The following is a 26,508-nucleotide window of genomic DNA, read 5'->3' on the forward strand; positions in this document are numbered from 1 at the left end:
ATTTTAGACTTTTTTCCCCTTGTTTATTGCTGGTGCCGTATGAATTTTAGGATTGTTTTCTCTGGTTCTGTCAAGATTGTATGTGTCCCAAATTAAAGTTCATGCTTTCCCAGAATAGAAGAATGAACAGGATAGGTAGTTCTCAGATCGCTGATATCCAAATGGGGAGCTGAATGAGTCCATATTCACTGCACTTGCACATAGAAGTTGGGTTCTAGGGGACATAAGGTACTACAGGGACAGAGAGCCTGCAATGGGAGAGGGAGGCCTCCTGGAGGAGGTGTCAGGTCCTGGGTCACGGGCAGAGGCAGTGGCTGCAGGCCTGGGTGTGGTTATGTTGCAGGGAGTGCGTCAGTGCTTTCTGGTTGTATATAAACTTGCTTGGCTGCTGGCTGCTGGGCCCCACTCCTGCCTGCCAAGTTGTGAGGGGTGGACTGGTTCCAGGGCATGTGCAACTCGCCATACCACTCTCTGCCACCTCAAATGTCTCTACTGGGCATAATGGGCACTGTTTCTCATTTCAGACTGATGGGTTCCTTAAGGACAACAACAACGCAGCCCAGCGCCTACTGGACGGCATGAACTTCATGGCGCAGTCTGTTTCCGAGCTGAGCCTCGGGCCCACCAAGGCTGTGACCTCCTGGCTCACCGACCAGATTGCACCTGCCTACTGGAGGCCCAACTCCCAGATCTTGGTACGGTGGGACAGTTGTCCCCTGTGTCGTATCCCTAGCACAGCCTGCATGGCCTGTGCTTTTGGCCCTGTGTGGAGCCTGTTCTGGGATGGGGCACAGGAAGTTGGCGTTGATCCTGTAGTTTATTTCCCAAATGCCTGTGGGGCTGTACCAGGTGAAGCCAGGAGCTGGGGATGAAATCTAGGTCTCCCACGTGGGTGACAGGCTCCTTTGTCACCACCGCTTCTCCAATTCCCCATGAACAGAAAGCTGTAGTCAGGAGTGGAGCCAGGATGGAAGCCAGGGAAACTCGGATGTGGGAGGTGGCCCTACCCACTAGGCTAAGTGTCCATCCACTGGCAAGCATTTTCTTTGTGGTAGTGGGTTTGAGTGTCGGTGTCTGCAAGGTCCAGTTCCTACTGCTGAGAAATCAGAAGTCCTATCTTCCAAGTCAGGGGTGGCGTGAGGAGAAGGGGCCTTTGCAGGTCATGTGGGGTCACTCTTGGCTCCGGACAGAAACCTCTAGTGCTGCCTTGCCTTGGCCTACCTTGGGCAGGAACCTGGCTCCTCACCATGCTTCCTTTCCGCTAGAGCAACTCTTGGCAGTGGAGTTTATGGCTCCCTGTGAGCTCCAGAGGCTGGTGACGTTCTTAGCCAAGCAGAAGCCCATGACACCCGCCTCTTTCTTGTTTCATGCAGAGCTGCAACAAGTGTGCAACGTCCTTTAAAGACAATGACACTAAGCACCACTGCCGGGCCTGCGGGGAGGGCTTCTGCGACAGCTGTTCCTCCAAGACGCGGCCAGTGCCCGAGCGAGGCTGGGGCCCTGCACCTGTGCGAGTGTGTGACAACTGCTACGAAGCCAGGAACGTGCAGTTAGGTAACGTGGGGCCTGGCACCGGGTGCTAGGGAGAACGGCCCTGTTTGGCCCTGGGGGTTGGGAACTGGACTCCCACAGGAAATAACTCCAGAGCTAGCTCATGGCCACTGCTCCCTGTGGCTAGGTCAGCTGTCCCGTAAGTTGTTTGCTTAGGGTCCTACAGGTGCTTTTGCTCTCTGGGAAGGAAATACATTGCAGTGTTTGTGAGACATGGCTTGGCCTGTTTTCTCCCTGAAAAACATGGTAGATCATGCTTACAGATCTTGTCTGGTTTACTTTTTTTTTTTAAGATTTATTTTTATTTTATTTTATTTATTTATTTATTTAAAGATTTTATTCATTTTATTACAGCCAGATATACAGAGAGGAGGAGAGACAGAGAGGAAGATCTTCCGTCCGATGATTCACTCCCCAAGTGAGCCGCAATGGGCCGGTGCACACTGATCCGATGCCGGGAACCAGGAACCTCTTCCGGGTCTCCCACGCGGGTGCAGTGTCCCAATGCATTGGGCCGTCCTCAACTGCTTTCCCAGGCCACAAGCAGGGAGCTGGATGGGAAGTGGAGCAACTGGGATTAGAACCGGCGCCCATATGGGATCCCGGGGCTTTCAAGGCAAGGACTTTAGCCGCTAGGCCACGCCGCCAGGCCCTTGAGATTTATTTTTACTACAAAGTCAAATATACAGAGAGGAGGAGAGAGAGGAATATCTTCCATCCAGTGATTCACTCCCCAAGTGAACACAATGGCTGGTGCTGTGCCGATCTGGAGCCAGGAGCCAGGAACTTCCTCCAGGTCTCCCACATGGGCACAGGGTCCCAAGGCATTGGGCCATCCTCGACTGCTTTCCCAGGCCCCAAGCAGGGAGCTGGATAGGAAGTGGAGCTGCTGGGATTAGAACCGGCGCCCGTATGGGATCCTGGCGCATTCAAGCTGAGGACTTTAGCTGCTAGGCCACTGCACTGGGCCATTTTTTTGTTTACTTTAAAGCTTGCAAGAGTTGCAGGTACAAGGTAACACATGTTATCCAGTTTCATGGTCTTGGCTGACCTGGTCTGCATCCTAGACACTTGGACTATGGTGCCCTCAGAAAAGCCCCCAGGAGTGTCCCGAGGTGGCTTCCCGAGCTTGCTGTTTGTGAAATGACATGGAGGCCACAGTTTGCCCTTTTTCCTTGTCTGCAGATGTTTCAGAGATGCAGGTAGACGATGAAGGCGGAACACTGATAGCCCGGAAGGTGGGTGAAGCTGTGCAGAACACCTTGGGAGCCGTGGTGACAGCCATGGACATACCACTAGGTAGGCCTGGCACCACTGCTTGGGCTGTGCTGTGTGGAGGGGGCGGGGGCGGCTTTTGGGCAGCAAGAAATCAAAAAAACATTTTCATGTGCATGGGCTCCTGCTCATCCCGTGTACACACGCTCCCTCCCACTGCGAAGGCTGACAGTGACAACCTGTGGCTCTGGGAGTCAGGGAGGTGGCAGTGCCTGGAGCTCCCCTTTGTGATTCAGGATGGCAGCTGACCCCAGCAGGACATTTGCTAAGCTGGGGTCGGCAGGAGCCCTGTCCTTCATACTCTCCTCTCTGGTTCTCCTCCCAGGGATGGCTGGACTAAATGGTGGCTCAGAGTCCAAGAGCTAATGTCACCTGGGACAGGATGTGGAAACTGCCTGTCCCTTGAGACCCGGGCTTAGACACTGGCATTTGTCCTTTGGTTGGTGCCAGTCATAGGGCAGCAAGATGTCTGAGATGGCAGGGATGTCAGGGCCGTGTCTGTGTGTGACGCAGCTCCCTAGCCGAGCTCTTACCAATTTGGGACTTAAGGTTGCCATTCTGCTCCAGGTAGGAGTGTGTGTGGGTGGCTATGATGGCAAGAGGGAGAAAAGGGGAAACAGACTAGGGCATGGATGGGTCAGGAAGGGGTGGCCAGGTCCTGGGAGTGTCCAGAGATTCCTGGCAGGGGAGGAGTGGTGGGTTCCAGAATGGCTTGGATGAGACATAATCAGTGTGGCTCAAGGAGGGAGTAGCGGAGTTTTTGGCTCAAGGGTGTAGGAACAGGTGGATTTGCCCAGGCTTGAAGCTCAGGTTGCGTCTGCCCTCAGGGCTCTCTCAAGGAGGCAAGGGCTCCCCTTGGCACAGATGGCTGTCAGCCCTACTCACCATGAGCTCCCCAGCTAGTGTGTCAAACCCGTTACTTCTTATGAAGCTCGTAGCAGATGTCAGAGGTGAGTGAGTGAAGACAAGTAAGCCCCAAGGGGTTAGGTATCTTCTCTTCTTCTTGTGGGCGCTGGCGAGTGTGGACTCGGTGGGACTGGGGTTTGGGTGATCTGATGCTGGAGTATTGACTTCCTGGTGATTCCCCCAGGGGTTCTCAAGAGATAAATGCGGGCAGAGACCAAGAGAAAGAGAGAGTGTGTGTGCTCCCATCTGCTGCTTTCCTCCCTCAGAGCTCAGAAGGGCCAAGGGATGAAACCAAGAGCTGGGGACTCAAACCTAGTCTCTCACATGGATGGCAGGAACCCAGTTACTCGAACCATCACCACTGCCCCTTCCCCAGGGAATGCATCAGCAGGAAGCTGCTTGAGTCGAGAACAGAGCCAGGTGTTGAACCAGGCACTGCAGGGTGGGATGCAGGCATCCCATGTGGTATCATGACCATGTCTTCACTCCGAGAGGCACACCCTGCTCCCCCTGCTGTGGTCCCTAAGGCAGCTGCGTGATTAGGCTCACCTGGGGAGCTAAGGAAGCCATCAACATCACTGCCAGTGCCTCCGCCTTTGGGATCCTGATGGGTTTGGGAGGCGGCAGTCCCGTAAATTATGGTGTGTGCAGTTGAGATATGCCAGGAGGTATCTGAGGATGGCTCTGGCCTGCCAGGGTCGGTCTGTCCTGACTGTGGCACTCCATTCCTTGGCACAGGGCTGGTGAAAGATGCGGCTCGGCCGGCGTACTGGGTGCCCGACCATGAGATCCTGCACTGCCACAACTGCCGGAAGGAGTTCAGCATCAAGCTGTCCAAGCACCACTGCCGGGCCTGCGGGCAGGGCTTCTGTGATGATTGCTCCCACGACCGCCGGGCTGTCCCCTCGCGTGGCTGGGACCATCCTGTCCGGGTCTGCTTCAACTGCAATAAAAAGCCCGGTGACCTCTAACCCCAGCTCCCTTTCCGAGTCCTTCACAATTCCTTAGGTTCTCAGGGTTAGAAGTGCAAGTCCTATTGAGCTAGGCCCTCCTGCCACTCACCTGGCTGTGTCCTCACCTCTGCTTGTCCTGGGCCACTTGCTGTCAGTTGGGAGTGAGCCTGGCAGCAGGCAGGAAGGCAGCAGCCCTTCCTGGCAGGGGATCGAGCAGCAAAGGGAATGAACCAGAATCTGCATACATTTAAGTCACAAATACTAAAAGAGATCAACATCTTGCTTGTTCCCTCTACATCTTTGTGCTGTGCTCTGTGTAGGGGAAAGAGGCTTCTCCCTCCCTGCTTCTGAGCTGCCCAGTGAGGTAAGGTCAGTGCTACTTCATTTCACAAAGGGAAGAAGCCCAGTTCAGCGTGTGGTGAGTCAGCTCCGAGAAGGCAGCAGGCACGGGTCTGCCCTCCCTTGAAGGCACGAGCCTGCCCTCCCTTGAAGGCATGGGCCTGCCCCAGCAGCATCGTCTGCCCCCTGCCGCTTCCTTCTCTGCTCGGCTTCCCCGTGAGGCTGTGCCCTTCCACACCTGCTCTGGGCCCTCTCAGCTTCTGAGCGCTGCACTACAGTTTCCACTGCATAGTTTCAAGTGTCTTAAACGTTCGTTCCCAGAGACAGCATCCCTTTGGCTATTGGAGGGGTGACTGTGTGAAGCCTTCCAGGTAAACAGAATGGACTGTTAGTTGTTTTGCAGCATATGTCCTGCATTCAGCCTCCTTCAAGAACATACCCTCTCTTCCTTGCAAGTGAAGTCAGATGAACTTTGGCTTTCACTTTGAGCTTGGGCACCCTGAGCTGCCGTGATTTCAAAGACTGTTGTGCTGAAATCCTGTGACAGCAACATGGAACTGATGGGTGAGGCGAGCCTCAGGGTGGTATCTGTGTGCGCTTGTGGTGGAGCCCAGGGTGCTGGTCCTTTGCACACCTACTCCTTGCCACCTCCTACGGCCCAAGGACTGACCCTACCCTAGAACTGTGTTGTAAGGTTCTCCATTATAAATGAACTTCCTGCCAATTCTAGTCCTGCTGACTCATTCCTCTGACTCCATCAGTAAGCCATTTGCATGTCCTGCTTTTCTCCCTTCTTGGCCTGCCTGCAGCTGATGGTCAGGAAGTAAGCTGGAGCTGTCGGAGCATAGGCCAGGTGAGGGGCGTGTATGAGGGGGGCTTGAGTCCATGAACAGTGGAATCCAGTTGTTTATTTTGCTGCAGTCCATGTAGAGGTAATTCAAATATGTCATGAAAATGTCTACTGTCGACAGGTGTAGACTTTATTAAATTGCATTTCCATGAATTTTTGAAGTTCTATTATAATTAGAGTGGTGATATTTTGAACTCTTCATTTATTGCCCTCATGAAAACTAGAATTTTTTTTTTTTAAGATTTATTTTTATTGCAAAGTCAGATACACAGAGGAGGAGAGACAGAGAGGAAGATCTTCCATCCGATGATTCACTCTCCAAGTGACCGTTATGGCCAGTGCTGTGCTGATCCGAAGCCAGGAGTCAGGAGCCCAGAGCTCATCTGGGTCTCCCATGTGGGCACAGGGTCCCATGGTTTTCAGCCTTCCTCAACTGCTTTCCCAGGCTACAAGCAGGGAGCTGGATGGGGAGCAGGCCTCTAAGATTATAACTGGCGTCCGTATGGGATCCTGGCGCATTCAAGGTGAGGACTTCAGCCGCTGGACCACCGTGCCGGGCCCTGGAATTGGTTTTTCTAGAGGGAATTTGACTTTTAAGAGGTGTTGAATTGAAAGGCAGTCTGTGTGCTGGTTCACTGAGGCTTGTGACAGGTCAGAGCCAGGAGCTTCTTCAGGTTTCGTGCCCAACAGCTCAGAGTGAGCTTGCCCCTCGTTGGCCTGCTATGTGTGCCCAGAACCATGGCTATCGGGAAGATTGCTGGGTAGGGAATTTGGAGAGTAGTGGTCATAGCTGCTGCTGCGTGCATGTCCTGTCACAGCCATGCTCTGAGCAGGCACTGTGGACTCACCGGCAGCTGTCTAACCGTATATGTTGTGTACCTCACCTGGCTCAGGGTTTCTAGATGATTGTGCCTAGAGAAGCACTGAACAAATCAACTTCCAAAAATGAGATGGAGGCATGCAGACATCTCCCACCTGTTTTACTTCTCCAGCAGCCAAGGCTGAGCCAGGCCGACACTGGGAATTCAGTCTGGGTCTCCCATGCAGGTGGCTGGGACCTAACTACTGGGGCCATCTCCTGCTGCCTCCTGGGGTGCAGGAACTGCAGTACAGTTGTTGGGATGCTCCACTCCAGATGGCTGCCCTCAGCAAGTCTTTTAAGCTCATTGACTATTAGAAGTTCCTACTGGGCCCAGTACGTAGCCTAGTTGCTGAAGTCCTTGCCTGACATGTACTGGGATCCCATATGGTTGCTGGTTCGTGTCCCAGCTGCTCCATTTCCGTTTCAGCTCCCTGCTTGTGCCCTGGCCCAAAGTCTTTGGGACCCTGCAGCTGCGTGGGAGAGCCTAGGGAGGCTCCTGGATTCGGATTGCCTCAGCTACAGCTGTTGTGGCCACTTTGGGAGTGAAAAAGCGGATGGAAGATCTGTTAATCTACCTTTCTGATAAAAATAAATTTTTAAAAGTTCCTAGCACTGTCTGTGTTGCTCCCCCCAATCAAGATGTGTTTATTGCTTTCATAGGTTTTGCCAAACTCTTCTTGTTGGCCTCTATTCAGCTGCTTTCTGCCTTGGCGCTCATTAGTTTAAATTGTGGCTGGTTCTTTGGAAAGGCATGTGGGGGATTTTTCCACATGCTTCCTGTGAAGTTCAACTTTAGCCTAGGCCAGTGCTGGGTTAGAGCCAATCCCATGTGCTCAGAGGTGCCCCTGCCTGATGAACCCACCACCAAGATCAAGAGGACCAACCCCTCTTATCCTTGACATACCTTGTTTCAGCCCACTTATGCAAAGATAGGGGCGAGACTGAATGGTTGGAAGCAGCAAAGAAAGCTGAAGGGAAAGAAGGGACCAGACCAAGCCCAGAGTGCCAGCAGCCACAAAGAATGAGGGGATGGAGAGGGGCAATGTGCAGCAAGTGCAGAACCCACAAGACCCTTAACCCTGGACCCGGTCCTGTGTGTTCTGCTCAGCTTCTTCCTAATGTGTATCCAAGCTCAAGGTCTTGTGCTTCTGTTACCCACGTGACAGATTACAGGGGAGTCCCAGGCTTCTGGATGCAGGTTGGCCCATCCCTAGCTATTGAGAGCATTTGGGGAATCAAAGCAGAGAATTTCAGATATCTTTCAGGTAAAATGGGAACCTTGGTCTAGGACAAGGTTTGATGGCCGACTGTACCCTGGAATTGGCAGCTTGTGGGAGAATGGCAGTCTAAACCCCTCAGAATTCCTTAGGGATTGGTGATGGTGGAACCAGTGCCTAGCTGTATTGCACTGCCAGGTTCAGTGCTAGCAGTCTTACATGTGACGTGGGAGCTCTCCCTGGGAAGGGGTGGGTGGTGTTGGCCTCCAGCATGCCTGGAGCCTGTGCCTACCTCCAGCACTGTCGCCTGCGGGTAGCCTTCCTCCTGGAGCCTGTGCCTACCTCCAGCACTGTCGCCTGCGGGTAGCCTTCCTCCTGGAGCCTGTGCCTACCTCCAGCACTGTCGCCTGCGGGTAGCCTTCCTCCTGGAGCCTGTGCCTACCTCCAGCACTGTCGCCTGCGGGTAGCCTTCCTCCTGGAGCCTGTGCCTACCTCCAGCACTGTCGCCTGCGGGTAGCCTTCCTCCTGGAGCCTGTGCCTACCTCCAGCACTGTCGCCTGCGGGTAGCCTTCCTCTCACAGGCGAGGTAGTTCTTTCACATTCTTGTAACAACCGCCCACAATACCACTTTTGAAGGTTAACTCTGCCCTTCTGTAACGTGCGAGCCAAACTTCTAATTGCTCAGAGAGAAATCTGATGTAATGGTAATTTTGCAGGCAGCCATATTTTCATGTTGGATTCCAGAATTCCATCTTTCGAGTGGGTGGTGACTGATTCTGGTTTCGGGATACAAAATCTGAGCTTTCTCTTGAGCTGTACCCGAGGTAGACATTGTAACAGATCTTAGCAGTAAGGCTTGGATGGACAGACTCCTCCCTCGAAAACTGCTGCTTTTGATGTCAGCATCTCATACTGCAGTGCCGGCTGGAATCCCTCCCACCCATGTATGTGACCAGAATGGAGTTTCAAGCTCCCGGCTTAGCAAGGTGTGCTGCTGACTAAGGCAGTAGATAGCAGCTCTCTTTTCAAAAGCGGACTGGAACATGGGCTGCCAGTGTTGCAGGTGCCAGTTTAACCTGCTGTATCCCAACTGTGACATCACAGCAAAGGTGGTGTCCCACTGCCTGAAACACCTGTGAGTCATACCAGGGTGCTGGGATGGAGCTGTCCTTGCTTCCACTCTGGCCTCCTGCTGATGCATTGGGAGGCGGTGCCTGCCACACCTGTGGGCACCAGATGGAGTTCCTGGCTCCTGCCCTTGGTCTAGCCCTGCCATGGCTATTAGGGGTATTTAGGGAGTGAATGAAAACTCCCAGTCACTCTGCTTTTAAAATTATATTAATGAGTTGGAAAAAAAAGATAGCCTTGGAAAAAATTTGATATTGTTGCATCCAGTTCTAGGCAAACCATTTGCCAGTGGTGCCTTGTAAGCCAAGGCCCAAACAAGATCCAACCTGGGAAGACCCCACAGTTCATCATTATGTGTGTCTTCAGAGCAGCAGAGGGACAGTGGTACACTTGACGTGGACACAAGGAGGGAACTCACCTGATTCTGGGGCGCACCAAGGGCTTTTTTGGAAAAAGTCCTCAGGGACAGACTTTGTGGATGGGCCAGCAGCTGCTTCTAAGTGGAGAACTAGATTATAAGTGGCAGAAACTAGATTAAGCCTGTAACTGCTTTGGAGATGGTTTTATTAACACCTAGACCAGGAGGGACTCGGCCACATCCAGGGATTCTTGTTGGGGGACACTTCCAGACTGTGCTGTTGAAAGCATGCCAGGCTGGCAGAGTCCCAGAGTTATGGAACGTCAGTCATGGGTCACTTCGTGTACATGTTTGATAACCATTGGTTGTGCTAGGAGGTCATGAGCACGCGAACACTGTGCTAGGCGCCACTCAGTCCCTAACAAACCTGCTAGTGAACATGTGTCTGTGTAAGGCACTCTGGCTTTTGACACCAATAGATCGAAGAAGCCAAAGGACCAAAATGCTTGAACTCCTTGGCCAACTTTACCCAGAACCAGTGTTTGCAGTGGCAAGGCTGACCAGAGAATCAGTGTTTCAGTGTGCTGCAGCTGTTAGCAGCCCTCCAGTATTCCCTTGAGGGATAGATAACTACCCGTGTGTTCTGAGCCCCCCTCCCCAGTCATGGCATAATCATGCCTGAAGGGCCAGACTGTAAGGAATGAGCAGCACGTCCTACTGTGCTCACTTAGGACTTGCTGGGATCAAAGCCTGGGGACATGCTGCTGTCAGCATGCACTGTGCTGGGTTGTGCCTTGTGCAGTAGCACGTCACCAGACTTGATCTAAAAGGGGCTGCAGCAAGGAGACCACCTTCCCTCTTCATGGTAGGGGGACTTCCTAGGAACTTCTGGGACTGGGGCACAGACCTCAGTAACTACATGTGGAAGCACTCGTTAAGGTGCTCATAGCCAGTGCCAAGTAACAATGGCACCCAGCCACCTATAGGTGCCCCATGGCCCTGGCAGGGGTGGGAGGGACTTGGGATACAGAACCCCATCTTCAAAGTCCTCACCCCACCCTTAACAAGCTCTAGCAAGTCTCTGGGCCCTGGCTTATCTGCATAAGAATCCAATCATAGCCCTACAAATGATCCCACTTCCCTCATGGGTTGCTGTAAGGCTCAAATGTGAATAGCATTGGCGAAAGTTCCTTATAGAGCGTGACACGGAAAACCTTACACATAGTCCACCCGTCAGATCATGTACTGGATACTGTTAGTCTTGTTCTTGATGTGGCAGGAAGCAGGTGAACTATTCAAAGCAGCAGGTGGGGAGTCCTGGGGCTGGGAGCAGGGAGGGGTGATCAGGAGCTGCATCCCTGGAGACAGTGCCGCAGCCAACCCAGTCTGGCAGGAAGGGGGCCAGGAAGTCAATAGTCCCCCTTTTTTCTGCATTCCCGCCACCTGGCAGCTAGGGGTCAGTGGTCATGGCTCTGGAGAGGTGACCTGAAGCATCCCAGCAGGGCTGCCAAAGTTGGTCTCAGCCTTCTCTGTCCTGCAGACACCATGGCAGCTCCAGGAGCCCAAGCATGGCAACCGTGCAAGCTGACACGAGCTACCTGCCCATGGCACTGTTGGTCCAGTTTACTGGCAGCAGAAACAGGCTATTTGACACTTACATGGTATAACACACCACCACTCCCAGGTGACAAAGTGTTGCCATGACTCCTCTACATCGGGTCTTGTCACCAGCACCATAGCAGGAGCTGCGGTGCCGCCTAATCTGGAAAGCCCCGCAACCAATACAATTTGCAGCATCTGGAAAGGCCTTTCTGTCCTTCCAGCTCCCAGGAGATGTGCTGATAAGAACAAACCTAAGGATTTGCAGCTTGGGCCTCTGACTGCTCTGCACATTCTGAGAACTGCTGTGCCTTCCCCTGGCCTGTCCCTCTTCTTGGGACCCCAGCCTTGCTGATGGTCCTGCCATTTTGTCAGGCTCCTCCGAGGGGCTTTTTGATGAAAGGAGGGAACTTTGATTCAGCTAGGTCCAGCCAAGCTTTAGTTCTTAGGAAAACAACAACAAAGGGGATGTGGGGAACTATTTTAAGACTCAACAGAAAAATGATACAAGTACTTTTTATGAAGAGCACTTTCCAGCTCCCTGAGCCCAGACTGTAACGGAAGTAACTGCAGAGCCACCTTTGCCCAAGACATGGCACCATGCCCTGGCAGCTGTGCACAGCCTCTGTGGCAGCCAGTACCACCTGCGTGTCCCAGTCCAAAATGGAAATAAACCATGTTTTGTTCCTGCAGGTTGGTCCATGCTCCTCCAGGCCGTGCCCTGCAGCACTAACTATAGGAAAAGTAGTAGAGGTCCCGTCCCACGGCCATGAGCAGCCCCGGCGCCCCTCGAGAGCCCCCGAGCCGAGAGGAGAAGGCCACACTGGGGATGTCGGCTTTGGACGTGGGGTGTGGAGAGGGGATGGTCCTGAGCAGAAGGCCGTCGTGCAGGCTCCAGATCCGTGTGTAGCAGTCCTGGCCCACTAGAGAGGCAAGCCCAAGCAGCAGGTCAGCAAGAGGAACACAACACATAACGCCAAGGGCCTCTCCCTACTCCTTTGGGCCAACACCCCCGGGCATTCTGGTTCACGGGGGTCTGAGGGGGCAGGGTCCTGCCTCTTTTGGTGGCCAGGGCTGTTTCAATGGGCACTTGGCCCACCCAATCTAGACAACAGGTCACTGATGGCCTTTTTATGAAATAGTACCCAGGAAGCTGTCCCGACTCATTTTATCCCGGGGGACAAGCTGAGAGATGCCTCCTCCCCTGCCCAGAGCTCATGCTGGTTTAGGGGTGCTGCTCACTGGGACCAGCTGAGGTCTGTAGGGCCCCAGGGAGAAAAGCAGAGACACAGAGAGAAGGTCTTCCCATCCTCTGGTCCACTGTGAGTGGCCACAACAGCCAGAGCTAGGAGCCTCTTCTGGGTCTCTCAAGTGGATGCAGGGGCTCAAGCACTTGGGCCGTCCTCCACTGCCTTCCCAGGCCATAAACAGCTGGATGGGAAGTGGAGCAGCTGGAAAAAGAACCGGTGCCCACATCGGATGTCAGCACAAGGTGGAGATTAGACTGCTGCACCACTGCATTGGCCTCTGTAGGGCCCAAGATTTGAGCAGTGCAACACAACAACAACCTGGGTCACGGCAGCTCAGCTATGTGACCCAGCAGCCAGGGAATTGCAGCGGCAGCAGCGGGAGGGGCTGGGCCTTAGTCACTGTGGAGCCAAGGCACACGGTGCCTCTGAGACCTCAGAGGCCACCAGGCTGGGTGGACCTCAGGCTGCCTCTCAGCAAGGCTTCATTCTCCTGTTACCCAGCACATGGGAACTGTGCAGGTGCATGATGTGGGTCGAGAGAGACTGAAAAGGGTGCTCAGTGCAGAGGAGAGTAAATTGTCTGTAAAGACCAAGAGTCGCTACTTACGGCGTAAGCACTTTCTAGAATATGAAAGGAGTTCAGAAATGGTGTACTGTAATCAGTAGCTCCTTTCAAGGGGCTAGGTGGCTAACAGCCACTGCTGCCAGGCAGGCAAGTCGCTGATCCACATGAATGGTGTCAGAGGTGCAGCTATCAGCATCCTTACGGCCATGCCAATTCCCTTTCGCAGCACCTTGTGGCTGCTGAGCCCCAGTCCCAGCACAGCAGGAGGGGATGACACTGGCCTGAGCTGCTTTGTTTCACTGCATCTCCCGCCTCTGAGTGCAGGCAGAGGGCTGTCTGACTACTGGCCGCTCAAACTCTTGCCTCTACCTCCCCTTGTCTCCCCCCTTCAGTGCACACCCCTTTACTCAGCTATGGTTTTGGTTTAACTTCTCCCTGTGCGGGGATGGACTCCTCCCTGCCCAAGCACCTGCCACCAGGATCTCCTCTTCCTCATGCACGTGCAGGGGCAAGTAGGCATACTCATTCACGTGACCTTCGTACTCCCGGAGGCACTTGGCGGACCGCAGGTCCCACAGCTTGATCTGTGGGGAAAAGCAGGAGAGGTGGTGAGGGAGGGGCCGCCAGGTCAACTGGAGCAGTCCCCGGATGAAGGCAGGGAAGGCGAGCTGGTCTCCAGTGGCTTCTTCAGGCATCTCAGAGTCCATGCAAAGTGGACCCTCACAGCGTCCTGTCCACTTTTCAGCCAGGCTCGTGCGTGTGCACAGCCAACGTGTTACCCGGTCAGACAGCCTGCCCTACCTGAGGTGGGGAGTCGGCGCCCCTCACCTTCCCAGCCATGTCCGATGCCATAAGGCACTGTTCTTCCTGGAGGATTCGCACTGAGGTCACTGCCGAATCATGAAACAGACGGGCAGCCTTCCAGCCACTGCCCTGACTAGGGCAACGTAGATCAATGGCAAAAATCTCCCCGGAACGACAGCCATTAAACAGCAGTGGAGTCTGTGAAAGGAGGGGCTGCTAAGGCGGGGTCCTCTGGAACACTCCCTCTCCTGGCCCAGCCCTCAGCTCAAGAGGTGGCGGTGGAGATGGGGCCACCAGGGTTGGCTCTCAATGAACTTGGGAGGCAGAGGAGTCATTGTAGACAGGCGGGAGAACAAGAGCCAGCATGGCCCCGGGGCTAATCCTGCAGAGCCAAATGCCAAGTGCTGCCTGCCTTGAGTTAGAGGCTGGGGCGGAGGGCATGGCACAGGAGTGATCCAGTGTCCCAGCCAGGGAGGGAGGCGGGATGGCTGGAGTGACCCCAAGCTTGCAGGTCAGCAAGGTTCCCACCCCGGGCTTTGAAGATGGCCCTTTCTATAGGACAAAGCTTTCAGAGTTGAGCATATCTAAGTGCATAACTTGGAAACTGTATAGGAAAATATTAAGTGTTCTGACTTGGTACTTGGTTCACACATTGTGGAAACAGCCTTGCTGGCTAATCCATGTTCTTAGGAATGGTTACCAGTTGATTTAGACAGGAAGTTCTAAAGCCAGCTGTGGCAGGCCTTTCTGCAGGTGCCAACTTACATCCAGCTCAGAGGGTCACAAAGCAACACACTGGTGCTGTCCCAGGCTCCCTTTCCCCAGTGACAAAGGGTGATCTAAATGCTGCATGGGGGTCCTTGACTCAATCCAGCAAACCTCTCCACTGCAGGGAAATTAGGACCTTCTGTCTCAGCCAACCCACCAGGAGAGCAAACTGTTGCGCCAGGACGTCACTGTTGGTCCCGTATGTCTGCCGGTGTCCCGTCACCACGTTGGTCAACAGGACGCGCCGAGACAAACCTGGCAGAGAGAGACTGTGCCAGTGCGGCGAGGGCGAGTAGCTGCTGGGTGGGATCTGAAGCCCCCGTGCCTTCACCCAGGGCCCCAGACAGGCAGCCGTGGCTCACCAGTACTGAAGCAGTTGTTCGCCTGAATGTTCAAAGACCAGGCACAGGACCACGCACCGGGGATGCGGAAGCTGCACAGCATGCCAGGTCGGTCTCCTGCCATGAGAGAAGACACAGCAGGCTATCCCCAGGGGGCGGAAACCAGCAGGAGGCTCCACTTGGCCTGCTGGCCCCCTCAGAACCCACATCTGCAAACTTCCACCAAAGCCTTCTGTTGATAGTATTTGGAGGTGGGTTCAGTGGGAGGCAATGAAGGTTACACTGGATCATGAGTGTGGGCTCCCAGGATGGCAACGGAGGCCCTACTCTGGGGCCCTCTGGCATGGTATACCATCACTAGAGATGCCACTGCCACTGCCTGACCTCCCATTTACCCTGTGAGTTACAGCAACAGAGAGCAGACCAGGATAGGCGCTCTAACCTGGCCTGCTTCTGGGTTTTCTGGTAGCAAGGGAGAGCTCAGCCGGGGTGCCAGGCTCAGAAGTGGTTATTCTTGCACTAAGTCGGTACGTTAGGCAGAAGGAGTGAGGCAGTGAAAAGCAAGAATCGTATGGCGTTGTCCATCTGTGGGAACCAAACAAGTCGGTCTCATGGCAGCCAGAGAATGGAGGTGGTTCCTGGAGCTGGGGCAGAGTGGGTGGAGGCTGCGGGGAGTGATGGGGAATGGCTGATCACTGGATGCTAAGGCAGTAAGACAGGAGAAGTAGGGCACGTAGACAGGGAGGATGCACTGTGTAGCTCCAAGAACAAGCAGAAAGGATTCTGATTGTCTTCACCACAAAATGACAGACACTGGAGGACAGACACACTTGTCCTGATCTGAACATGATACAAGGCCTTCATATATTAAAAATCACATGGTCAACTGAAGGAAGTGGCTGTTCTTGCTACCATTCCTCATGGCTCACTAGTGCAGTTGGTGTCCCACACAGACGACTTCCAACTGTGCCACTTCAAGGGAGACAGTTTCAAAAACTGTGGGAAATGGCTGCTGATCTCTGCTTGCTTGGCCTATGTGGGAGGTCATAGGTACGTGACACAATGTGTCCTAGAAGAACCCTCCCCAACAACAGACTTGGCTCACCAAGACTTCAAACTGGCCTCATCACTGGTCATACAGGTGAGGAAAGTGGGCTGCACCCCAGTCTGTCTTCTGTCCTTAGATGAGCTGTGCTGGGACTTCCTTGATAAGCAACTCTGAGAAGTCAGGTGCGGTCCACGTTACCTGCTAGCCTACTTGGTATACGTGACCCACAGCCTACCTGCCAGCCATGAGTGTTGTATGTGACCTGTGACATGATTGGAGGGTCCAGAGAGATAGATACGTCTTCTAGCCAATTACAGTGCCATTGTTGGGTGGGAGGATTGTCGGGAGATGCCCTTCTGCCTTCCCCTTTTCTTAGTCTATGTAAGTTTGTGTTTGCATTACAATAAATGGACATGCTTGACCAGCCTGTCTCCAGTGGTTCTTGCTGCTACTGAACACCGTCGCATCACCCCTCAGTGGTTTTGGGGCCTGCCAGTCAATGAACATTGGTAAAGGGTATATACTGTTGGGTCAGAGTTCAGGGAGGTAACGCAAGGTTGGTTACTTGAGCCAGGTTCCCACTGCCCAGGCTGAACCAGCGCACCTGAAGCTCCCTCATGCCCCTTTCCCAACTGCTCTGTCCCCAGGTCCTCCTCACAGGAAACTGCTCTCCAGACTTCTAACACTAAAAGTGGTTTTTGTGAGGCACGTTCCGAGCCTGGTTTTGCCCCAGTGGCCTCATCTGTGAAGCATGGTTAAGAGCATGCTCCTGCTTCAGTGGCTTGCTGGGGCGACGGTGTGTCAGGCCTTGGGCTCAGGGTTCGCAGCCTCAGAGGCAGCCAATCTGTTCAAGCCTGGAGGCGGTGGTGGGGGTAGGTCCACCTAGACCTGCCCTCCTTCATCTTATGGATCCCGGGTCCAATAGGCTAGGAACTTCACATCCAAAACAGTGCCAAGAAGTAGTCAGACTGCCTTTAGATGGACAGCGTCTAAGTCCCCTACAGTGCCCACAGACCGCAGAAATGTAATGGAGGCTTTCTGAAGGATTCGTGTAGGCAACCAGACACAAATACACACACACCCGTGTGCACATTTCAGCCATGCTGTGGCTGGGTAGAGGAGGGGCAGAAACCCTTTCCTGCTCTGGGAACCCTCCCCATTCTCATCCAGCAGCCCTGCCCTGTGCTCTTGCACCAGGCTCCCCCAGTCGGAACGCAAAGGACAGAACCCTGGCACAGAGCAGGGGCTGCTGCCGGAGCCGAGGGCCATGTACCTGGGTGACTGCTGACAAACAGGGATGCAGGCAGCAGAGTGGCACAGCCTGGGGTCTCTGCGAGTCCCATGAGGCACAACCTGGACAAAGCTGTTAAGGACAGTCAGATGTGAGGCTCTCCTGAGGCAGGGGAGGAGGCAGTGGGACAGTCCGAGCAATGGCAAAGCCACAGAGGGGACAGACCCAGCTGTGACTCGCTTGCATGCATCCTGCAAGTGCTGCAAGATATCCTGAGAGTGCTAAAAGCTCCCTGGCCTTCCCTGTCCTAGTCCCCCTTCCCATTTGTGCAGAGAACTGCTGTTCTCAAAGTGGGGCAAGGTCTCTAGGGCCCTGTCCCGAGCTTCTTGCCCATCAGCAACACAACACACCTTGCTTGTTTTTAAATGCAGGCAAAAGCAGCATAGAGTCTTCCCTCACTTTCTAGGCACTTCTCTCTCCCGTGCTGACACATGTGTCCCTTGGTCCCTCCTTGCCACCAGAGGACAGCCTTCTACAAGCAACACGAGGTCCCCAACTGTTGGCCGACAGCACTTGGCGCGTGCTACCTTGTTGCTCTGCCACCAGGATGAGCAGCTCCCTGTCCCCGTGCCATACTGCCACGGGCGTGAGCTGTTTAACCCGTGGCAAAAGCCTCATGTAAACACAACATACATGGATGGAATGCTCCACAAATAATCTATCCTGACCCTAAATATGACTGTTCTCTTCTAGTCAGGTTCCTGCAGTAAGAGCAGACCTACAAGGCCCAGGAACTGACCCCCTCAATGGCAACGAGAGCACATTCATTTCCTTACACCAGTACTTCTCCCGACTTCCACCCTCGCCAACGATCAGCCCTTTACATTTTATTTATCTCTTCTTGATTTTTTTTTGAAAGGCAGAGTTAGAGAGAATCTTTTATCTATTCATTCACTCCCCAGATGGCTAAAACAGCTGGGGCTGTTTCAGGCCGAAGCCAGGAGCTTTATCCTGGTCTCTCAGGAGAGTGGCACGGCCCCAAGCACTTGGGTCATCCTCTGCTGCCCACATGGATGCCAGTGCTACTGGTGGCAGCTTCATCTTCTGTGCCACAATGCCAGTCCCAAATGTTTGCTCTCTGGAAGGGTTATAAAATGATATTAGAGAGGCAGGCCTTCGACACAGAGGTTAATCTGCAGCTTTCAACACCCCATCCCTATCAGAGTGTCTGGGTTCACCTCCAGGTTCTGCTTCCTGTCCCAGCTTCCTGCCGAGGACCGCCCTGGGAGGCAGAGGTGACGATCCCCGCCACCCTCATCAGCACTGCTTCTCTCCAGAGCAGCCCTGCTCAGCCTACTTCCTTACCTCTTTCACTCTTCAACCCGCTGAATTCAGGCCTGACATTCTCCTGGTTTTCGGATTTCAGGTTCAGGTTCTGGTCCTGCTCTGTGGCTGTGCAGCCCACCTGAGGTAGCGCTAGGTCCCTGGCTCTTCAGTTCCAACCTGCCACCCTCTCAGAGCCCCATCCTTAGACTTCTCTTGTCACTAAATGCTGGCCATAGGTAGGGTCAGGCCAGGCTGAAGCCAGGAGTTGGGAACTCCATCCAGGTATCCCATGGGGGTGCCAGGAAACCCAATTACTTGAGTCATCCCACTGTCTTCCAGGGTCTGCATTAGCAGGATGCCAGAGTCAGGAGCCAGGGCCACGCATCGAACCCAGGCACTGTGTGGATCACAGTTAGGCCAAACACAAGCCCACTTCAATAAAATGCACTATCAGATCACCAGTGTACTTAAAAGTTTGAAATCCTCTGAAGTGCAGGGCTGTGAAACAAATGGTTCCATTCTCAGAACTGTCATTTGTTAGGACTGACAACGTACTAGAAACTGTGCTAAGTGCCTACACACAGTTAACCCATGACCGTGACCATGTGTGAGGTCAGTGTTAAGTACAATGAAAGTATGCCATTTCCTGAACTCATTTATTATGGGAATGAACCAAGGACAAGAACCACGAACATATGGCTTTAGCTAAAGATCAAATAAATCCTGTGGAGTATCAAGTGTGCCCTGCCTCTTACGCATAGTTCCAGAAGAGTCCAGACCCCATGATACTACACTACTGTGCTCCTGGTAAATTCCCCCGATGCCTGTGTGTAAGATAGAGGCCAGAACGAGCTGAGGAGGCCTCTCAGAAAAGCGACGGCTGCCAGGCAGCCTGGGCACTGGGACCCGCAGAGCCATGTTTCCCACCTGGGTCCTAGCAGGATTCAGGGCTCCTTCCATGGCTGCGCTGTTCCTTTCTGTCTCCCCTCTCTTCTAGAGCACCAACTCTCAGGCTTGGCTGCTGGGCATGTCCATAGTCCCAGGACTGGAGGCCACAGGCACAGTGGAAGACCAAGCTCGGGAGCCACACTGCCTAAGGCCCAAACCTGTCTCTACCACGTAACACCGTGGTGTTCCAGAAGAGTGTGTGGCACTTGGAAGCTTTAGTGTCAGCCATCAAAGAGCCTCGACTGCCTCTCTGTGCTGCGTTTTGCTCCTGCTCCACTTTCTTCTGCAGGGCAAAACACAGTGTGGAGCGGTCTAGTCTCCTGCCAGCAAAAAGCCATCTTGCAGTGGGAGGGTGCTCAGGCCCAATGAGGGCACAGCTGCCCCCCATCCATCTCTGAGTGCCAAAGGATACAGAATGTGGGAATCCAGATGATTCAGCGAGGCCCAGCACACGGAGTTCACCTGGTAAGGAAACACAGGACTGGATGGAGAGAAACAGCAAAGTGCCTAGGGAACAGCCTGGGAGAGATACACACTAACTTAGATGCGATCTCACTGCCCTGCTAACAGGTATGACATGGCCCTAGGTGGGGCAGTGAGAGGTCACCATGAGGTGCCCACACTGAGGGATCTGGTATGTCCCCGGGCCCAGCTGCATCCTCTCCAGTGACAGGGAGGAAGCTGGCAGCAGGTGCACTGAGCCTCCCTTCACTCAGAAATAACTCACTTGGCATCCATCTCTCTCAATCTGGGAGAAAAGATAATGCCTTATGATGGGTACACATAGACATGCCTGAGCTCTGCCCAGAGACTAAAGTGTCCTGACCATGAGGAGACTTCAACTGCAGAGTCCATCCTCCTGTGAACCCCTTATCTCAGCAGGGAGATCCCTCGGGGTGCACAGAGGCACACTGCGCGAGCAGTCCCAGGTGTTGTACTTCCACAGCCAGCCCCGCCAGGGTCAACACTTGTGCCTTGGAGCTGTCAGGCCACTCAGTGAGATGCCTGCTTATCCAATCTATAACCAGTAACCACCCTCAGCATGTGTGGCTGGCTTCCTCTCATTTCATTTCCCTGGTCTCTGGGGAATCTTCATAAACAAATAATAAAATATGCACATTAGCTCTCACTCTAGGAAAGTGAAACTAGCTTAGACGGGCAGATCTGAGACGAAAAGAGAGAAGTGAGTCTGGGTCTTCTGCATGACTCGCGTCCTACGAGAACTGAAGCGTACAGCTTCTTTCAGCTGTTCCCGCAGATGGCAAGCTCTGGCCACTGCTACAGGGCTGCACTGGCCACAGACTGGCTCAGTCACGTCCAGGTGCACAGCCAGTGGGCCCTCCCTCAGGCCACGGTCACTGCAGCCCAGGAACCTGGGCCACAACAGGGGTCCTTCCGGAGCAGCTCCTGAACCTCCTGGAGGGAGAGGTCCTGTTTACTGGCTAAAGCAGCACTGCCCCGAGCCCAGCCCGACCAGCTCCACCAATCGTGTCTTCCAAAACATGAAAGCCCCAGGGCCTGCATCCTGTCATGGGCTCTCAGGAAGTAAAAATCCAGATGTCCCTTGGGAGCATGAAAGTAATGGTGCCCCGCTCTCATGACAGGGTTCCTTTTTTCCTTTTGAATTTAGCCAGCCAGTGCAGTGCCCCTGGATGGAAAGGTTCAGTGGGCTCGAGGCCACAGACGAGGGCGACGCACCTTACGGTTGGTGAAGTAGAGGTTTTCATGCATGTGCACCTGTGGCGTGAGTGGCTTCAGACCGTGCAGGCTCATAATCCCGTACTTGGAGCCTCCGACTCTGACATCATTAACCGTGAAGAGCCGGCTGCTACTGGTATCCGCCTGGTGGGGGAAGCAGGCCAAAAGTGACCTTCTGGGGTGACCCAGGCAGGTTCCAGAGACTACCTGCTCCTCTCTCCCAGCCCCTACACTCTGTATTTTCCCCAGATGAGAAATTCCAGGCATAAGAAAAGAGTGAAGATGAGCTGACTAGCTCCTCCTTGGCACAGCCACCATCCTTGAGCCCTTGTCTCGGACCCATCACTTCAGGAGCGGGAATGAGGACAAGATAGAGGGGGTGTGGCCAACAGGTGTGAGTTCTCAGCGACCCCTCCCTCAGACCTGGGTTTGGGAGAGTCTCAAGTTGGCCCGGAGGAACATGGCATGTGTCCCTGGTGCGAGTGACATAGCAGCAGTGAGAACGCCAGTTATAATTGCTGGGACACAGAATTCTCTTCCTGCTACACAGGCAGTAAGATTACTAGCAATAGATACAGGACACTGCCTAGGAAGTACAACAGAGAAAACAACAATAGGGTGGAGACCATTTTTAAGATTTTTTTTTCAATTTAGCAATAACTTGGGGATGGGCATTTGGCCTTAGCATTTAAGATACCCACGTCACACACCAAAGAGTATGGGCTGGATGTCCAGAGATGGCTTTCCGGCCCAGCTTCCTGTTAACACACCCCCTGGGAGGCAGGTCAGTGATGCTAATATAAACATAATAGCCCAAGTGGTTGGGTGCCCGCCACCCACAGGGGAGACCTGGGCTGACGTCCCCAGCTTTTGGCATCGGCCTGGCCCAGCCTTGACCAGCACAGGCATTTGGGGAGTAAAACAGCAGATGAGTGTGCCAGCTCTCTCAAGTAAATATATTTTAAAAAGTGGCTAATAGTTATTTCAAAGCAAAAGCTACATATCCGTGGTTCCCTTCATTTGTAGCCGACCTTTTGGTTCCCCGGCCCCTGTTCTCTTGCAGCCCACGTGTAACCCTACGCTGATTTTGCACTCCTTGCAAATGATGTGAAGGGGTATGCTGATGGGCAGGACCCTGCCACCAGGGAGGGGTGGGGGCCAGAAGGCAAGGGGGTCAGACTCTGCTACCACTGGGGGCACAATGGAGCTTCAGGCTCGCCAGCCTGCCCCAGGTCAGGGTGAGAAGTCCCTTGGCCCTTGGGCACCTTTTCAGCTGTACACACAACACAACCAAGAAGTTCTTTTGTACTGGTTCTTACTGTTCTTACTCAGTGTGTGACAAGTGGGGGTGGGCTTGACCCCAACATGTGACATTCCCATGGGTTAAAATCACAACTAAAAACTGGCTTCACAGCTTCTACTGCCACTGGCTTTTGCACTGAGCCACGAGGCACCGGGGGTAGTGGCTACACTCTGGCATCCACACAGTACCCTCCCACTCACCAGGATGAGGTTAAATCGGTCACTCGCCAGAGCGGAGGGGTCTGAGCTCTGGATCTGGACCTTCTTCCTCTGCATGCAGCTCAGCCGCAGCTCATGCGCCAAACTGCAGAGAGAAACGGGCCTCAGCCGGATGCCCAGCAGGACGACGCCGGAGCCTCCGCCCTTTGCCACCCCAACACCATCTCACCACTGAACTTCCCAGCAGTGGAGTCCAGCAGGGTATCCCGCAAGAAGGAAATCCTGGGGGGCCTGCCCTGCTGGCCAGGGGGCACTAGCCCCCACTGATGGGACCAGCTGTGCCTCAGGAAGCCACCTCACTTCTGGGTGAGAGGCAGCAGACCACCACACAGAATCCACCTTCAAGCTTTACTGTGAGCTGTCACTCTGGGCCCCAGTCTTTAGGAACCGAGAACTAGCAGTTCTTGCGCTGGGTTTTATTTAGAATTACATCGCAACTACTCTGATCTAGTCCAGTTCAGCGCCCTGGAGCTGTGCAGATGACTACTGGCGCACACGCAGTCAGCACTGCAGTTTCTGTCTGAACCCCGCCCCTCTCTCCCACTAGTTCTCAGGCCAGGTTGAAATGCAGGTAGACTGCCCCCTGACACCCCCAACTGTGCAGATGACGCACAGTCCCTTCTCTAAGGGGGCTGTCCAAGAGCAATCCCAGATGAGGGAGGAAGACAGGAAAGAGCATGTGTGCATGAAGAAAACATAACAAGGCACCGTCTTACCGGCAGTAACTGGTGCCATTGAAAAAACCCAGCTGGCGTTTTTGGAGGAAGGAAGACGCATTAAACCGCTTTCTGGCTGCTTTCTAAGATTAAAGAAAAACAACTCAATCAGGATGCTTTTAGGTTATAGAGTTAATGGAGACGTTTCAACTGCACAGGGTACAACGAAGGTAACCTTCTCCTGGACTGACAGAAATTCCTCGCACCCAAACCGGAATGCGTGTTCTATAAGTTTCGTTGGCAGATGGAAGGCCAGCCTGAGCACATATAGGATAGGCACAGCCGAGGGGGGTGATGCCCCCATGTGGGGGAGCACAGCAGTCGGACGGGACCCCCCCAGGGTTGTTTGGTGCTTTCACTTCACCCACAGTGACAGCCACCCCCAGAAATCCCCCTTTACTGCCCACCCACATGGTAGCCTGGCATCCACATCTAAGAGAAGGCAGTTACTAGAATTATGCCAGGCTGCCTCCAAGGGTTCTATGGGGAAGGACAAGGTAGCGGGGCACTGACATTGAGAATACAGGAGAAAAGGGTGGAGGTGGGGGCGGGGGTCTTCGGGCCTGTTCTTTCCCTCTCCGTCACCTTCCTGCCAGGGAGGCTTTGGGGCTACCCACCCTCGAGTGCCCACGCGCAGCACACTGGGGTGTTCACGTGGCACCTCTTGTTGGCTGTGGGTGGCACTGTCCCGGGTGCAGAGCCCACCTTTTCCTGTTTTTCCTCTTCCTTTAGCAGCAGCAGCCGTTTCTTCTCCATTTCCTTCAAGCGGATGCCCTCCAACGTGAGGGGGTTGCAGTTGTTATTTCCGGGCAGCAGGCGGAAGTAGCGGTTCTTCTCAGGATCAAAGTAAAACCCCGGCAGCTCTTTAGAGAGAAAACAGTGAATCAGCCAACGGATGATGCCACCGTGGGCTGATCCACCCGGGAAGGAGCCCGGGGCCTGCCTCTGCCCCCCTCTCTCCTGGACCCAGTTCAGTCCCAGTGGAGACCACGTGTCTCGGGATCACAGTTTCCTTCCACTTGTTCCCAGAATTCCCATCAGACCATGAAAGTGTGTCCCAGCCCTGGCTAAGAAGCTGCCACAAGGAGACAGAAGGCAGAGATGAGGGTCAGCCCTTCCCCCAGGCACCTCGCAGCCTTACCTGGCACGGAACTCCCTGCACAGGTGGACGAGGTGGATGGGGACTCAGCATTGCTGGGGCCAGGATCCTGGCTCTCTGGAGCCTCCGTGTGAGGTCTGCTAACACAAAGGAGGGTCACTTGGCGGGGATGGGTGCTAGAGGCTGGGGGCCTTTCAAACAGTTCTGCAGGCCCCCACCTGTGTTCCTGTGGGGTGCATGATCCCACTGCAGACCCCAAAGTGGAGGCGGTCTTGAGTCTCTCCTGTGCTCCTTGTGTAGCAGATGACCATCAGAGTTATTCTCTCTTCTCACTCCTTCACTTCAGCATTTTCTAAGCTCTTTGGGAATTTTCCAGAAGTCTTTGCCAGTAAGAAGTTTACCAGTTGAGCTCTTTTGTCAGCTCAACAGAAGTTACAAGGCCAGGGGAGTGCCACTGCTTACTGGATCCGCAAGAACAAAGAGCTGAGGTTTTCCTTGGCTGCCCAGCCTCCTTGCAGAGACCCTGGGGCGTGAGGCACGGAGGTCAGGCGCTCAGTTGTTCTGAGAGAGTGCCACAGTTAACACACCAGCCTTATAAAGACGCACGTGGCTTCTGTGGAAATTGCACACTGGATGATCGGACGAGACTAAGGAGCTCACAGGCGTACCCAGGTCCTGAGGCGTCCCACAGGCACACGCTGCCCCCTCACACACACCCCAAAGGGCTGAAGTGATGGGAAGAAAGTGGTTTCTTTTCTTGAAACACTACTGCTAGGCGGAGTTGCAGGGGCAGGGCCCCAGGGTCTGATAAGCAGGCATGCCTTCAGCCTGAGGACTGCAGCTCCGCTGTTCTCGCACTGGCCCCGGCAGGCCACTGCCCAGCAGGTCCAAGCCGCTCTGCCCAAGCCAGCCCAGGCGACACTTCTGGACAGATGGCATTTTGCTCCACACTCTGTTCTCATGGAAAGGCCTGGAGTCCCACAAGTAGCCATGGTTTTCCTCTAAACATGCAGACCCTAAGCCCTGTGCTGATCTTTCAACAATGTGGTCAAGGCTGGGCATCTGTACCCGCGGAGGCCTGGTGAGGGCATTACACATGTGACTGCCAGAGTTAAGACCATGCCTGCTGAGTACAGGAAGAAACAGCAACTCGGCATGTTGAGGAAAGCAGGCTGTTCAACCAAACCTAAATCCTTACTCTTTTCATTATCTCCAGATACTTTTTGTTTTTGTTTGGGTCTATCTGCTCCAATTAAAAAAAAAATTATTTGAAGGCCTGGCATGATAGTGTAATGGTTAAGGTCCTCGCCTTGAACGCCCCGGGATCCCTATGTGCGATGGTTCTAATCCCGGCAGCTCCACTTCCCATCCAGCTCCCTGCTTGTGGCCTGGGAAAACAGTCGAGGACGGCCCAATGCACTGGGACACTGCACCCGCGTGGGAGACCCGGAAGAAGTTCCTGGCTCCTGGCTTCGGATTGGTGTAGCACCAGCCGTTGTGGCCACTTGGGGAGTGAATCGTTGGACGGAAGATCTTCTTCTCTGTCTCTCCTCTCTGTACATCTGCCTTTCCAATAAAATAAATAAACCTTTAAAATTACAGGGAGACAGAGAAAGATCTTTTGTCTGCTGGTTCTTTTCCACCTGACTGAAGCCAGGAGCCACTTCTGGGTCACTCATGTGGGTACAGGACTCCAAGGACTTGAGTCATTCATTCTCTGCTGCTTTCCCAGGCCTTCAGCAGGAAGCTGTACTGGGAGTAGAGCAGCTGGGACATGAACTAGTTCCCATATGGGAGCCAGTGCCCCAGGCAGAGGGTTCAACCTATACTATACCATGTTGCTGGCTCCATTAAAAAAATTAATTTGAAAAACAGGGTGACACATATACCCCACACAGAGTCAGAGTGTGCTACCTCGCACCTGCTGGTTACTGTGTGAATGCCTGCCCTGGCCACCTAGGCCAGGGTGAATCCAGTGGCCAGAACTCTGTCCTGCTCTCACATGAATGGCAGGTGCCCGAGCCAGAAGCTGGCTTTAGGGCAGAGCAAAACACAAACTGGCACTCCGACACAGAATGCTAGTGTTGCAAGCAGTGGCTTAACTCGCAGTGTCGCCATGTTGGCCTGTTCCTTCTCCCTCCATGCCCCTTGCCCC

The 26,508-nt window shown here is 53.9% G+C and overlaps 2 protein-coding genes across 7 annotated transcripts in view; one reads left to right on the forward strand and one right to left on the reverse strand.

Annotated features, from left to right (window-relative positions):
* The window catches only part of ZFYVE1 (zinc finger FYVE-type containing 1), a 42,159-nt gene extending 37,195 nt beyond the window's left edge, over window positions 1-4,964 (forward strand). Inside the window, exons 8-13 of one of the 6 annotated variants that reach the window (XR_009244252.1) lie at window positions 525-695; window positions 1,374-1,554; window positions 2,737-2,850; window positions 3,654-3,776; window positions 4,068-4,363; window positions 4,471-4,578. Coding sequence is in view for 4 of the 6 variants with exons in the window: in XM_058655194.1 (XP_058511177.1) it covers window positions 525-695; window positions 1,374-1,554; window positions 2,737-2,850; window positions 3,654-3,776; window positions 4,471-4,703 (822 nt within the window). In the remaining 2 variants the exon portion in view is untranslated. Of the gene's footprint in view, window positions 1-524; window positions 696-1,373; window positions 1,555-2,736; window positions 2,851-3,653; window positions 3,777-3,916; window positions 3,949-3,998; window positions 4,364-4,470 lie in introns of those variants that run through there. The other 5 variants (XR_009244251.1, XM_058655194.1, XM_058655195.1 and 2 more) reach the window with 5 other exon arrangements.
* A 6,574-nt stretch (window positions 4,965-11,538) lies between these two features.
* Window positions 11,539-24,517, reverse strand: DCAF4 (DDB1 and CUL4 associated factor 4). The gene is made up of 12 exons (XM_058655615.1): window positions 24,396-24,517; window positions 23,960-24,117; window positions 23,255-23,337; window positions 22,521-22,623; window positions 21,018-21,161; window positions 19,732-19,781; window positions 17,088-17,167; window positions 14,788-14,883; window positions 14,583-14,680; window positions 13,682-13,855; window positions 13,323-13,437; window positions 11,539-11,961 (listed from the first exon to the last, which is right to left on the reverse strand). Exons 2-12 carry the CDS (start codon window positions 24,008-24,010, stop codon window positions 11,768-11,770), a joined length of 1,188 nt encoding a protein of 395 aa, XP_058511598.1. The 5' UTR covers window positions 24,011-24,117; window positions 24,396-24,517; the 3' UTR covers window positions 11,539-11,767.
* Window positions 24,518-26,508: the final 1,991 nt, after the last annotated feature.

Source organism: Ochotona princeps, chromosome 26 (assembly GCF_030435755.1).
Source record: "Ochotona princeps isolate mOchPri1 chromosome 26, mOchPri1.hap1, whole genome shotgun sequence".
Lineage (NCBI taxonomy): Eukaryota > Metazoa > Chordata > Mammalia > Lagomorpha > Ochotonidae > Ochotona > Ochotona princeps.